General features: G+C 38.0%; 1 protein-coding gene across 3 annotated transcripts; it reads left to right on the forward strand.

Moving 5' to 3' along the window:
- Window positions 1-5,001: 5,001 nt before the first annotated feature.
- LOC127786384 (calmodulin-binding transcription activator 3-like) lies at window positions 5,002-12,307 on the forward strand. 3 transcript variants are annotated; one of them, XM_052313782.1, is made up of 13 exons: window positions 5,002-5,292; window positions 6,050-6,169; window positions 7,065-7,180; window positions 7,252-7,340; window positions 7,540-7,582; window positions 8,426-8,570; window positions 8,696-8,818; window positions 8,900-9,219; window positions 9,430-9,804; window positions 9,908-10,602; window positions 10,696-11,239; window positions 11,469-11,813; window positions 11,930-12,307. In XM_052313782.1, exons 1-13 carry the CDS (start codon window positions 5,250-5,252, stop codon window positions 12,038-12,040), a joined length of 3,069 nt encoding a protein of 1,022 aa, XP_052169742.1. In that variant the 5' UTR covers window positions 5,002-5,249; the 3' UTR covers window positions 12,041-12,307. The 3 variants fall into 3 exon arrangements, with proteins under 3 accessions (XP_052169742.1, XP_052169743.1, XP_052169744.1); XM_052313783.1 differs by having other exon boundaries at window positions 8,699-8,818; XM_052313784.1 differs by lacking the exons at window positions 5,002-5,292; window positions 6,050-6,169; window positions 7,065-7,180; window positions 7,252-7,340; window positions 7,540-7,582 and having other exon boundaries at window positions 8,429-8,570; window positions 8,670-8,818.
- The last annotated feature ends 1,895 nt before the right edge of the window (window positions 12,308-14,202 follow it).

Genomic DNA, 14,202 nt, shown 5'->3' on the forward strand with positions numbered 1-14,202 from the left:
TTTTTTCTTTTGAGAAACAACATGAAAAAGAAAAAGCTAACCGAAGTAATGCCAGTTTTAACTGTAACATATTGTAGAGATGTTTGGTTTAAGACCCTATCAAATTCTAGTAGGCTTTGAGTTACCAGTTTTTGGTATGATTTTAAAACTTATTTGATTAATTTGTTGCCTTACGAAAATTTGATAGGTTTGCCATACTTCATCTTACTTTGAGCAAGGAAAGTTCTACCATCTCAATTTGGTTTTCCATGACAAGCTTGTGACAAGATTCATTTCTAATAGACTTGTCCCATGTGTCACTGTCTCAAACAAGTGTGATGAAATTGTTGCATCCTAGACGTGCTTGGCAAAAAAGGACAAAAGAACAATGAATCAATTATGCAATCTTAGGACATGAGCTAAACAAATCCTTATATTTACTCCCTTGGAAAACTTGCGGAATTTAGCTATTACTAGTATATTTGTCCTTAGAACTCATGTTCGAAAAGAAAATATCTCTGATCTTGTGTAAGATTAATATCCCCTTTCCCCGAAAAAAAAAAGATTAATATCCCCTTGACTGTTCCAGATGCACTAATTAAACTATCTCCATCACCCATACGATCGATGAGAGTGGAGACCATGACATGGCACATGCCATGGCTACTGTCAGTCAACAGTCAAGATCCATTATCCGGAGATTAATTAGTAAGACTAACCAATCAGCACGTGCAATCTTGAGCTGTAAAGTAAAGCCTAGCTAGGTGATTAGGTGCTAATCTCTTGTCCAGATGCCCAGCTATCCCCCTTGCCTTTCACCCTACTGCATCTAGCTGCAGCATGCGCCGCAGTGCCTCACCATTATATTAATTACTCTGTTCCAATTGGCTTAATGCTAGCTGATGATGCTTAATTAGCAGTTTTTGGACAGTGTTAAGGGACAGCTAAGTTGTAATTATTTATTAGTTCATAGTACATGTTTATCTCAAAATATAGCTATATTTTCTCTTTTTAATATACCCTTCATCTCAACTAATCACAACCATTCTCCGTAGATAATTTTATTACTAAAGAACATCGGCATCAAATATCTCCGTAGATAATTTTTACATACCCTTCATCTCAACCAATTACAACCATTCTCTATTTAATTTCTTTACATATATTCTCTTTCTAACTAATCACTAATTTTTTCCGTTACCTTTTGCCTTTTTAATATACCCATATCCTTAAAGTATCTACGGAGGTATTTGATGCCGACTTTTTATGTGATGTGCCGCTTCAGAAAGGTACTGCCACAAACCCACAAGTCCACAACGCACTAGCTCGTTTCATGGCAGTTAATGATCTGCGAGCCAAGCTTGTGCTTATCTAGTGAAGCTGTGTATAAACTGCAATTTGATGATAAGACGTTAACATGAGCATCAACCGATTATCGCTTAGCTTAGGAGGCTTGACTGCTATGGGAACTATTAATTTCCTGCACCCCAAAATATAAAGGATTTTAGGTGGAGTGATACATCCTAATATAATTAAATATAAGATAATACACCTTTATCCTAAATACATTATATTTGGGGACGGAAGAAGTATAAAATAGGTAGAAAAGCGAACCAACGAAACGATACGCCTACAAATGTACTCTCCCTATTTTCAATTTCAAAATATAAGAATTCCTATTATTCAAATTTTATATCATGAATGATTCCTCAACTGATTCTCATTACTTCCATAACTCCAAAGCTAATCACATACTTGCAAAGGAAATTTAAGCAATTTAAAATTCTAACAATTGAAGGGACAAAAATAGAATATTTTAACTTAACCTTAGTAATTGGCTATTTGGTAAACAACCTATAAATCTTTATATTCTGGAATGAAGGCAATGGTGAGAGCAGCTTACTCATAAATGGTACCATTAAAATACGTTGAAAAGATTGATATAGTGTAACTAGTATGCCCCAATTAGAAAATAGGAATAAAGAAAAACAAAATTCAAGTGACATGGACTCTGGATTCGTAGGAAAGATAAACCACATGAAAAGCTTCAGAATATGTGTCTGATTGCAACAACTGAAAAAAAAAGGATTGCAAGAGACAAATGATCTAGTTATTTTCCTCTAAAATCTTCGTAGGATTGCCCATCCATTGTGAATTTTAAAGGAAAGGATAAGATTCAGTCATTTATTTTAAAAGGCTTTTATAAAAAAAATTCTCATAAAATTGAAATCCTCAAATTATCCTATGGGAAAATTCTATCCATGCCAGACCAAAACCATAAAATACCACAAGAATTTACTATAGCAACATCAAAACTTCCAATCTATACCCCAAAATTTCCCTTTTCCTTATGAAAAAAAATTGCTAATTCCACAATTACCCTTATCGTCTTCCCTTGTCTACACTGAACAAAGAAGTCCCGAGGCAGGTTTCTCGAGGTCGGAGGTTGGTCCGCCCCGCCGTTGAAGGATGAGCTCAGGCGCCACCGATGCAACCCAAGAGGAGCTCGATCCACACCGTAGACTACTAGGATGGGCTTGAACGTTGCAACCGCTGGCAAGATGAGGTTGAACCACACCATTACTGCCTAGAATGAGGTTGATCCACACTGCAATTACCCACAATAAGTTCAAGCGCCACCTTCGTTGCATGGAGTGATCCTGACCGTGACATTGCGTGGGACAAGCTTGATTTATGGCCACGCCACTGGAAGGCTTGCCTGAGTCCATGTCGCTGGCCATTGCTCTCGGATGAGCTTCGACCAACGGTAGTGGGGAGGAGAAGGGCAAGAGTGTCATTGCACTTTGTTCAGTGGTATAAATTAGAACCCTCGAATTTTTTTTGATATTTTATGATTTTGATCAAACCTTCGTGGTATGGATGAAAATTTCATATCGTATATATTACATGCAGTTATCAACAGACTTAAAGTGAGTACTCTTTGATTGCTATTTTCCCATTTAATCTGAGCACGTTTTCCAAACCGCTAAGTACTATGTCCCCTTAAAAAGCCTTTTATGTAGAATTTTTAGGAAATAATATATTTTTTCAAGTTTATAATAGTTAATATTTAATTAATAATATGATAATAACCTCTCTTATTTTGCACGCCCTTAATAAGCTTAGCTAAAGAACTAGATCGAAATCAGTCATTTATGTGTAGGCTGTAGTACTACTATTTTCATACTCCTTTCGTCCCAAAATAAGCGGTTTCATTTTTTCGTTTATGCTTATACTTATCAATTGAATTTTGAATTTTCAGCCTTAAATTTGGAGTTGATTTTGGGTTTTTCATTGTAGTTTATTTTTTAGTATTTACTTTTAGATCATTAAGAACACGTATATAAAAATATTATTCATAAATTATTTTATTTGCAAATATGCCAATAAGCCAAACGATGGGGATGAAGTTTATTTTTCACCTATTCCACACATACCAATACCAAACAGAAAAGACTATAATAGTCCTACTTTGTCAAATCCAAATACAATTATTTCTCTTTTTATATATTCCCATGCATTTATTTTATATTTTCACATACTCCCGATGAAACGATTGTTTGAAAATACTCCCTCCGTACTTATAAAGGAAGTCGTTTAGAACAATGTTTAAGTCAAACCTTAGGAATATAAATCATGAATAACTCTCAAGTTGTTGAGTTTAAAAATGTAAAAATTATATGAATAGATTTATCTTGAAAAATATTTTCATAAAAGTATATATATATATATATATATCACTTTTCAATAAATACTTTTTATAGAAATAAGAAGTCAAAGTTGTGTTTTGGAGATCGTGTCGCTGTCCTAAATGATTTTCTTTACGAGTATGGAGGGAGTAAATTTATTTGGGACAAACGGAAAGGAAAAAAAAAATCTAATTATGGAACGGAGGGATTAGTGATGGTTTCACGCGCAGGTGCGGTGTTGGAGTGCGGCTTCCTGTCGGCTGTCCCACCAACAAAGAAAGAAGCTTCCCACGTCCTGCCTGCAGGACATGTCCGGAGCGAGCACACTGCACTAACTCCCAGGCGTAGGGCCGTGTTTAGTTCACCCTCAACAACGGGCCTGTTTATTTTTGGGTGTCATATCGAATGTTTGACCGGATGTCGGAAGGGTTTTTCGGACACAAATGAAAAAACTAATTTCATTACTCGCCTGGAAACCGCGAGACGAATCTTTTGAGCCTATTTAACCTGTCATTAGCACATGTGGGTTACTGTAGCACGTATGCTAATCATGGACTAATTAGACTCAAAAGATTCGTCTCGTGATTTCCCCCCTAACTGTGTAATTAGTTTTTTTTATTTATCTATATTTAATGCTTCATGCATGTGTCCAAAGATTCGATGTGATGTTTTTGGGAAAACATTTTGGGGAACTAAACGGGGGCCTACCTCAAACTTCTAACTTTCCATCATATCACATCACATCCAAAACTTTCCTACACACATAAACTTCCAATTTTTTTTTCAAACTTCCAACTTTTCCCAAACTTCTAACTTTTTTTTAGAACTAAACACAAACACAGCCTACGTATCTTTCTCCATATTTCCTAACTCACATCTCTATTTTTCACACGGATATTTTTCAAAGTACTAAACAATACTTTTTCTATAGAAGTTTTCCGTAGGAAAGTTATTTTAAAAAATTATATTAATCTATTTTTAAGGTTTTAGCTATTACTTAACTAATCACACGTTTATGAGTAACACCGTCTTCCGTACGAACTCCACCTCCCGAACTCAAACTAAAAGCCTCATTGTTTGCTTATGCTTATAAATGAAAGTCCATCACAGTTTATTTTGAAATATTTTCCGTTAAATCATTAAAAACACACATATATATATATATATATATATATAAATTATTCGCTAATAAGTGAATTTTGAATAAGCTTATAATTAAGCTAAACAATGACATGTAGAACTCAGGGGCAAAACCGTCTTTCTCCTCATCCAGCCACAGTCATCCAGCAAGTCAGCAACAGCCTCTGCCTCAGCTCCACCCGTTCCCATCGATCCATCCCGGAAACCAGCGAAGTGAAAACATCTCTCCTCCTCCTCCTCCTCTTCATTTCACCTCCAAATATCCCCCACAAAAAGAGAAAAAAAGAAAAAACCCAAACCCCCTCGCGCGGAGGCCGAGAGAGATCCCCCGCTCCGCTCCGATCCCCAGGCGTGCGCGCGTGCGGGGCTCGCCGCGCGTCGCATGGTGGCGGCGCGGCCGCCGGAGCACACGCCTCGGCCTCGATACCCCCCACCACAGCCATGGCGGCGGACGCGCGGCGCTTCGCGGTCGTGCCGCAGCTAGGTGAGCATAACGCGGGTTAGTAGTAGTAGTATCCTTCGGCCGCGTCGTCGTCGCTCTGGTCCGGATGGGGGACGGACGCCGCGCGTGTCGCGCGGGGGTGCTTTGTCGGCTCGATCCGATCTGGTGTGGTGGATGGATGGATGGTCGTCGCCGGTCGCGGTCAACGCGCCGGTCGTGGTTACCTCGCGGCTATTGCTGGGGGCTAGCGGAGGGATTGGTAGAGCTGTAGTGGATTTTTTTTTTGTTTTGTTTGGAGTTGTGGAAGATTTTTGGTTCGATTCTGCTGCTTCGAGTGTTGGTGTAGATCGGGCTCCTACTGTTGGGATTGTCTGACGGGAGCTACCGTGAGATAGGTTTCATTTCTCGGTGATAGTCTCTCTGATTTTTTTTTAGTCCATTGCTTAGTGATTATTACTGTTCTAGTAAACGAAATGCGGTGTCGTTGCATTTAGCGTTGAATGGAGTAAGTATTGGGCTGGATTTTGGAGCTTGGACTGCAGCGCGCACAATTTAGTTTCGTACGAAGAGCAGTTGGTTGTACTACTTTTTTTTGGTTCAGTCATGCTTTTGTTCCCCTTTCGAAACGAGGGGATCATGTTGGCTGGCCTGCAGTTCTCCACTTGTGTGGACAAGAGTGTTAGTAGTATCAGTTGGTTCTGAAAGAGAATTTTGTTATGTGATGATGCTGTCTATGATTTTTTTTTTAAGAAATATGGTGCATTGTTTAACTGTCGCTGACTTTGTGATCTATAAACAGATATTGCGCAGATACTGAAGGAGGCTCAACAACGATGGTTGCGTCCTGCTGAAATTTGCGAAATACTTAAAAACTACAAAAGTTTCCGTATTGCACCAGAACCACCAAACAGGCCTCAAAGTAGGATACTTGTCTCCTTAATTAAATGTTGCTCTAATTTGTTGTGCTTTTGTATTGAGGTTATTTTTATCGGTGAATCATCATAATTAAAAATAATCATTTGAAAAAAATACTAGGAGAAACATGAAATTTGATTGCATGCTAATTTGTGAAAATATCTTTAACCTTAATAATATGAAGTTCTGAACTTCTATCTTATAGCTGCCTGCATGTATTATGGTAGTTTTAGCTTGTTATTTACCTTTTGTGCCACGTTGTATTCCTGTTTAATTTCTGTGTGCATCATAAGTAAATAAAACATACTACCTCCGTTTTTTTATGTATGACGCCGTTGACTTTTCACATAATGTTTGACCATTCATCCTTTTCAAAAATTTAGTATAAATATGTAGAAGTATAAGTTAAGATTATAGTTTCTTTGATGGTAAAACAAGTCACAACAAAATAAATGACATTTATATATATATTTTTTTGAATAAGACAAAGGATCAAACGTCACGTCAAAAGCCAACAACATCATAGATCAAACATTAAAAAACGGAGGTAGTAATATTTATTACTGGGCTCCTTATGACTGTTACAATGGAACACTTGTCAGGCTGCATTAGTGAGGTATCAATATGCATTTCTTTTACCATCAAAGAGTTATTCTATTCTCTTGACTTTGATGCCTTTCCTTCATGAAAAAAAATACTGTATTGCACATAAAACAAGATGTACTGGTATGTGAATTTAAAAATCTACTTTTTATTGACCTGATCGTTTAGTTGCAACACTAGTAAACAGTTCACTTTTCTTACATTACCAATTACCATTGCATGCATGTAATTGAAGTTGATAAAGTGCCTATACCATCCTCAAGTTCAATATTTCTGATCATTCTTGCCCTGCCTAGGTGGCTCGCTTTTCCTATTTGATCGGAAAGTATTGAGATACTTCAGGAAGGACGGCCATAATTGGAGGAAGAAAAAGGATGGAAAGACTGTCAAAGAAGCACATGAAAGGCTGAAAGTAAGTCACTTTGCGTTATGTAGTGATTATTTATCAATGTGAATAAGACTCACTGTTGTTTGCCAATCCAGTCTGGAAGTATTGATGTGCTTCACTGCTACTATGCACATGGAGAAGAGAATGAGAACTTCCAAAGGAGGACTTACTGGATGTTGGAAGAGTAAGCCGAATACTTCCAAAAATATTACATGTTCGTTTATGTTATTAGCAATGCTATAATTGTTCTGAGCCTATGAGGCTATGAACACAAATTCTTTGTCAGAGGCGCATAAATGAACACACTTGCATGTAGAGTTTGCATACAGAATTTTAGTTATTTGCATTTGGATAACCTTATAGAGTTACCTTTGCTTTTGCAGGGATTTTATGCACATTGTTCTTGTACATTATCTTGAGACCAAGGTATTACTGAACTCTCCTATCTTTCACTTAATGATTAGCTTATATCTACCTTAATCTACATTCCATCTTTCGGTATGCAAAAGTTACATGCATTGTTTAGCGCCATAATGTTTGATTCCTTTTTCTGGCGCTTTCATTTTTTTTATTGTGGACTTTATTTATTTTAATTTTTTATTGACCAAATACTAGTACTATATTGCACCACTGTGCTACGAAATTGTAGTACTATGATTATTTAGTTTTGATGATTGATATTCACATAATTTGGGATATCACTTATGTATGCTTTCGTGCTTGCTAGCAATCTTTACATGCATTTTTAAGAAATACACATTTTTCCTTTGTATTTGTACTTAAGGTGGTGCTTGTTACGTGTAATGATTTTTGAATTAATTATATGTCAGCTACCAATTCCACGATACAGAAAACAGCGGTATGATACCAACTCTAGGAGTTACATGATATTGACCTGACTTAATGTAAGTCTCATATTACGAATTAGATAAATATTAGGTGTTAACATCTGATTTTTTTTGTAGTATCATTATATAATGATAATGAATATGTCTTAAAAATTAGACGGAACAGTGTGTAATTTTTTTCATTTGTATAGTTGGAACTAGTTTTAGAAACAGAGTGCTATTATTTTCTGATTTATCTGCTTAGTGAATTTTCATTCATTTCCATTTCCATTTCTGTAGTTCAAGTCAGTTTTCTTATTTCACATCGTGAATAGAATTCCTCATTGCCTGTTGAAATGGAGAGCTTTTTCCTCTCTTGTTTTGCTCTTGTAAGAAGTCACTTAACCCTCATTGCATCGTGCTATGCGACTATGAACTTCAGGGTGGGAAATCTCGTACTAGGGGCAACAATGACATGCATCAAGCAGCTGTTATGGATAGTCCATTAAGTCAATTACCTTCACAAACTATAGATGGTGAAAGCTCACTTAGTGGACAGTTCTCTGAATATGAAGAGGCAGAATCAGGTAAAAATGTTGGCTGTCTTCTTCGGTTATCTATAATGATAATGAAAATACTACACAGAAAAAAATAGTTTCACTGATACATATTCCAACTATGCACAGCGTATCTAAAGCAAAATTCGGTGCAGCAGATATTTATTCAGGAGGAACCGGATACCACTCTTTCACTCAGATGCAGCAGCAGCAAAATGGAATTGGACCTGTGACTGATGCTTCTATGTTCAGTTCTCGTGTTTCTGCTTCATCCATAGGTAATTAACAAGAGAAATACGCATGTGGTTTGAACCTAAGTGAAGTCGATATTAACTTCTTTTGTCGTCACATGATTTCAGGTAATTATCAGGGACAACATGCTATGGGACATACAACAAACTTCTATTCTAGTAATCAACATGATTCACCTCTTGTTCTCAGTGATCCAAACCTTGAACTTGAAAATAATGGACATGAGTCATTGTGGAATGGGGTTATGAAACCTGATGAAGGGACTGTTCAAATGACTCATCTACAACCTCCTGTTCATCCTGAGCAAGGCATGTTCACCACAGAAGGCCAAGGGGTTGAATATTTGACATTCGATGAAGTATATTCTGATGGACTCAGTCTGAAGGATATAGGTGCTGCAGGTGCTGATGTAGAACCATTCTGGCAGGTATGTGCAAGTTTTGTAATAGATGCTAAAATATTATCCTGTTGTAAAGTTAATAGTTGCTCTCATATGGTAATTCTTCCCCATATTGTGCGCTAAAAATCAAAGTTTCAACTCTCATATGGTAATTCTTCCCTATATTGGCGCTCTTGGTGCTTTTGTCTGGTTTAGTTTTCTTCAAACAGCTATCTAACGGAAGCCATTGCATTTCAGCTCTCTAGTGCTACTGCTGATATATCTGCAACAGAGAACAGCGTCCAACAAAATGATGGATCTCTAGGGGCAGCTATTGGCTTCCCATTTTTGAAAACTCAGTCATCCAATCTGTCTGACATCCTGAAAGACAGCTTTAAGAAATCTGACAGTTTTACAAGATGGATGAGCAAAGAGCTTCTTGATGTTGAGGATTCGCAAATTCAGTCTAGCTCAGGGGCATACTGGAACACTGAAGAGGCAGATAGTATCATCGAAGCATCAAGCCGTGAGCCACTGGATCAGTTCACCGTGGCCCCTATGGTTTTGCAAGACCAGCTATTCAGTATAGTCGATTTTTCGCCAAGCTGGACATATGCAGGCTCGAAGACCAAGGTATAGTTTTCTGATGGTGAAATTTTTCAGCTTTTTTTTTTGTTGAAATTCCAGCTAAAATAGTGTTCTCCAGGTGCTCACAAATATGTTGTATGCAATGTAGGTTTTAGTTACTGGTAGATTCTTACATGCTAATGAAGTCACGGAGAGATGCAAGTGGTCATGCATGTTTGGAGAAGTTGAAATTCAAGCGGAGATTTCAGCAGATGGGACTCTCCGATGTTATTCTCCCCCGCATAAACCAGGCAGAGTCCCTTTCTATGTCACCTGTTCCAACAGGTTAGCCTGTAGTGAAGTACGTGAGTTTGAATTTCGACCAAGTGACTCTCAATACATGGATGCTCCTAGCCCGCTTGGTGCAACCAACAAAGTTTATTTCCAGATACGTCTTGACAACCTATTGTCCCTGGGGCCAGATGTGTACCAAGCTACTATAACTAACCCCAGTAAGGAGATGATCGACTTGAGCAAGAAGATTAGTTCACTGTTGGCAAACAATGATGAGTGGTCCAAGTTACTTAAATTGGCTGATGATAACGAGCCTCTTAGCCATGATCAGCAGGATCAGTATGCTGAAAACTTAATTAAGGAAAAATTGCATGTCTGGCTTCTCCATAAAGTAGGTGATGGTGGCAAAGGACCCAGTGTGTTAGATGATGAGGGGCTGGGTGTTCTTCATCTTGCAGCTTCCCTTGGTTATGATTGGGCCATAAGGCCAACTGTTACTGCTGGTGTGAACATAAATTTCAGAGATTTTCATGGATGGACTGCATTACATTGGGCTGCATTTTGTGGCAGGTAAGTGACTAAAATGGTGAATTAGGCTAAGAGTATGTTTTTTCTTTAATTTTTGAATAATGGACAGTAAATACTCTTTGATCTATGTTGCAGAGAACGGACTGTAGTAGCACTTATTGCACTGGGAGCAGCTCCTGGAGCTTTGACAGATCCACATCCTAATTACCCTGCTGAAAGCACACCAGCAGACCTTGCATCTGCTAACGGACATAAGGGCATCTCTGGTTTCCTGGCAGAATCCTCTCTGACAAGTCATCTTCAAGCCCTCAATCTGAAGGAAGCCAATATGTCTGAAATATCTGGTCTACCTGGTATTGGAGATATAACTGAGAGAAATGCATCTCAGCCTGCAATTGGAGATTCCTTAGGTGCTGTTCGAAATGCCGCTCAAGCTGCTGCTCGAATATATCAAGTTTTCAGGGTGCAATCCTTCCAGAGGAAACAAGCGGTCCAATATGAGGGTGACAAAGGTGGCATATCGGACGAACACGCACTTTCACTCCTGTCTATGAAGCCATCCAAGTCAGGCCAGATTGATCCCCTGCATGCTGCAGCATCTCGTATACAAAATAAATATAGGGGATGGAAGGGGAGAAAGGAATTTCTTCTCTTCAGACAACGAATTGTGAAGATCCAGGTACTATATATTATATATATGAAATCCAACAGATAATTTAGTTTCCCATATTTCTCAATAGTTGCATTGCTCTTATCAAAATTTTGTTTGTCTGCCACTGGGAATATTAATGAACACCTGGATGGATATTAAGATCAAGAGTACTATAGTGGGATAATCTTTGTTTTACCGTCTAATCTGTCATTGGCTAATGCTGATATATATGTATATATATCTTTTTGCTGGCTAGGCTCATGTGCGAGGCCACCAGGTGAGGAAGCATTATCGGAAAATAGTTTGGTCTGTTGGGATAGTGGAGAAAGTTATATTGCGCTGGAGGCGAAGAAGGGCTGGGTTACGTGGTTTTAGACCTACAGAAGGTGCAATAGAGAGCAGCAGTGGTGGCACAAGTAGCAATTTGGTCACAGATAAACCTGCTGGAGATGATTATGATTTCTTGCAAGAAGGACGGAAGCAAACTGAAGAAAGGCTGCAGAAAGCTCTTGCCAGAGTGAAGTCCATGGTTCAATACCCAGAAGCAAGGGATCAGTACCAAAGGATTTTGAATGTTGTTTCGAAAATGCAAGAGTCTCAGGTAATGTCCTGGTTCCCTATAAACCAGTAGCATTAAGCGTTGCTGTTATGTCTTACTCTGCAACTTTTATCCAAATGGAACACTTACGCTATTTGTCCCTGCTGATATGACGACAGACCGTGCAAGAAAAGATTTTAGACGAATCAACCGAGATGGATGAAGGTGATTTCATGAGTGAATTCAAGGAGCTGTGGGATGATGATACACCACTCCCTGGTTATTTCTAGTGTTCTAGACTAACTGGTGGTGTCTCTGTATATCTCTTCTCTTCAGTTCTGCTGAATTGACACCTGCCGATAACCCAAACTCTCAACATAGCATGAATAGCATGATCTTAAAATCTTGAATGCTTGGATTTGGATTCAGTTGTGGTATTCTTGCTTTTATGTTATAGCGTTATGTACAGTAGAATCTTATTTTACCATTGAAGGAGCCATGTATATGCAGTATGAAACTAATGTAGAAAGTTGGTGGTTGTATCATTTGAATTCAAAGCTGCATGTGTGCTAAGCAATTTCTTGCATTAGAGAAATTCGATGTAGTGTGGTAACTTTTATTGAAAGGATGCAGCGTGGTAATTGATACACTTGGGAGTGATGGTGCCTGCTGGTGCGGTACATGGGGATAACAAGTATACATAAACGTTATTGGGATGCTTTACAGCTTTAGCAATGTGGTTGAATAAACTTTAGTTGTACTTTCGGGTTTTGCAAGATGCAATCGTGCCCAGTAGGTTCCAGATCATTAAATTATGGGACATGTATCACATTTGACAGAGAACCTCTTATTTTTGTTACATTTTAGACGGGCTTAGATCGCTTTGAGATTTATTATGCGGATGCAGTGCCTTCACCTTATCCTACACTGACGCTCCTGAGATATTTAATTTTTTTTTGTCACTCTTAGAGCAGGTACAATAGCAGGCTATAAGCCAGCTGCAAACATATTTTAAGGAGATAAATGAGGAGAGAGAATGGCAGCGGGCTACAGATTTATAGCAGGCTGTAGCACGGACGCTAAGACGCAATATGTGTATGACAGGTGGGACCAAGTATTAATAGTGTAGTATATAACTATTGTATGAATGAGCTATTAGATTGGCTATAGATGAATTGGAGCTAGTAGTTGGCTATACTATTAAACTTGCTTTTACGAGTAAAGATTTACCATTAGATCCACATGTTATAAACATATAAGGACTCGTATGCCATAGACTGTGAGTAGCAAAAAAGTTCAAATGCCCCCTCCCTCTCTCTCCTCATTCATCAGATCAACGCTCGACAACTCGAGAAGCCAATCCTCCTGTCGCAGCCGATAAGGTCCTTCTGACCAACCTCCTTTGTCTACCTCGTCTTTTCTTTCCACCCAAACCTCATCTCCAAGCCTAAACCCTAACTTGTCGGATTACTGTTCGGTTGTTGGATTTCATCAGGGGATGCTAGAGCTTGAAGAGAAGGTGAACGTCTATGTATCGCGAATCAGAGATTTTGGTCCCTCATTTTTTTTTATAAAACGTGATTTAACAATTTCGTTAAAGTGCTGGTCACATGGGCCACGGTTGCAGACGATTTCCATCATAGCCAATTTTCTTCCTCTACTTTATCAAAGCCTAATACAACTATTTTTCACTTTATATACTCCCAATACAATTATTTTCTACTTTCATAAACTACGATGCAATGATTACTTTAAAAATAAACTTATTTTAGAACATATAGAAGAAACTAAAAATGAACTTCTTATGAGAACGAGGAAGTAGCTCTTTGATAATCATGTGGGATTGGACAGGTGTGAGAAGGTGAAGGAGAATTATTGAGCTTTTATAGGGCCTAGTTATAAACCGTTTATTGCAATGGTTTTTTATACAGGTTAGTTGAAAGATTTTGACACAGTGGACAGTTTGGCTTTATATACCATAGTCATATTTGTTTAAATATCGGTTTTAGGGTGGACGGGGAAGAGGTTTTTAGCAGGAAGTAAAAAGAGACGGAAAAGTAATAAGCCCTACTCTCATTTTTTCGCTTGCACATCTTTTAAGATGTTATAAACGGTGTTTTTTTTATAAAAAAAAATTCTATACTAATGTTGCTTTAAGAAATCATATTAATCCATTCTAGTTGTGTTTAGATGGTGGAAAAGTTTGGAAGTTGGGAGAAAGTTGGAAGTTTGGAGAAAAAATTGGTAATTTATATGTGTAGAAAAGTTTTCGATGTGATGTGATGGAAAGTTGAAAATTTAGGAAAACTAAACACGGCCTTTTTTAAAAAATAGCTAATACTTAACTATTGATATGTTAACACATACATCGTTTTAAGTGCCTAAGACAGTCTAACTAACTGTTATTGTTGAAATTGTTGAAAAAGACCGATGCCTTGAAATTGCTGGAAAA

The sequence above is a fragment of the Oryza glaberrima genome, chromosome 10 (assembly GCF_000147395.1).
Source record: "Oryza glaberrima chromosome 10, OglaRS2, whole genome shotgun sequence".
Taxonomy (NCBI): Eukaryota; Viridiplantae; Streptophyta; class Magnoliopsida; order Poales; family Poaceae; genus Oryza; species Oryza glaberrima.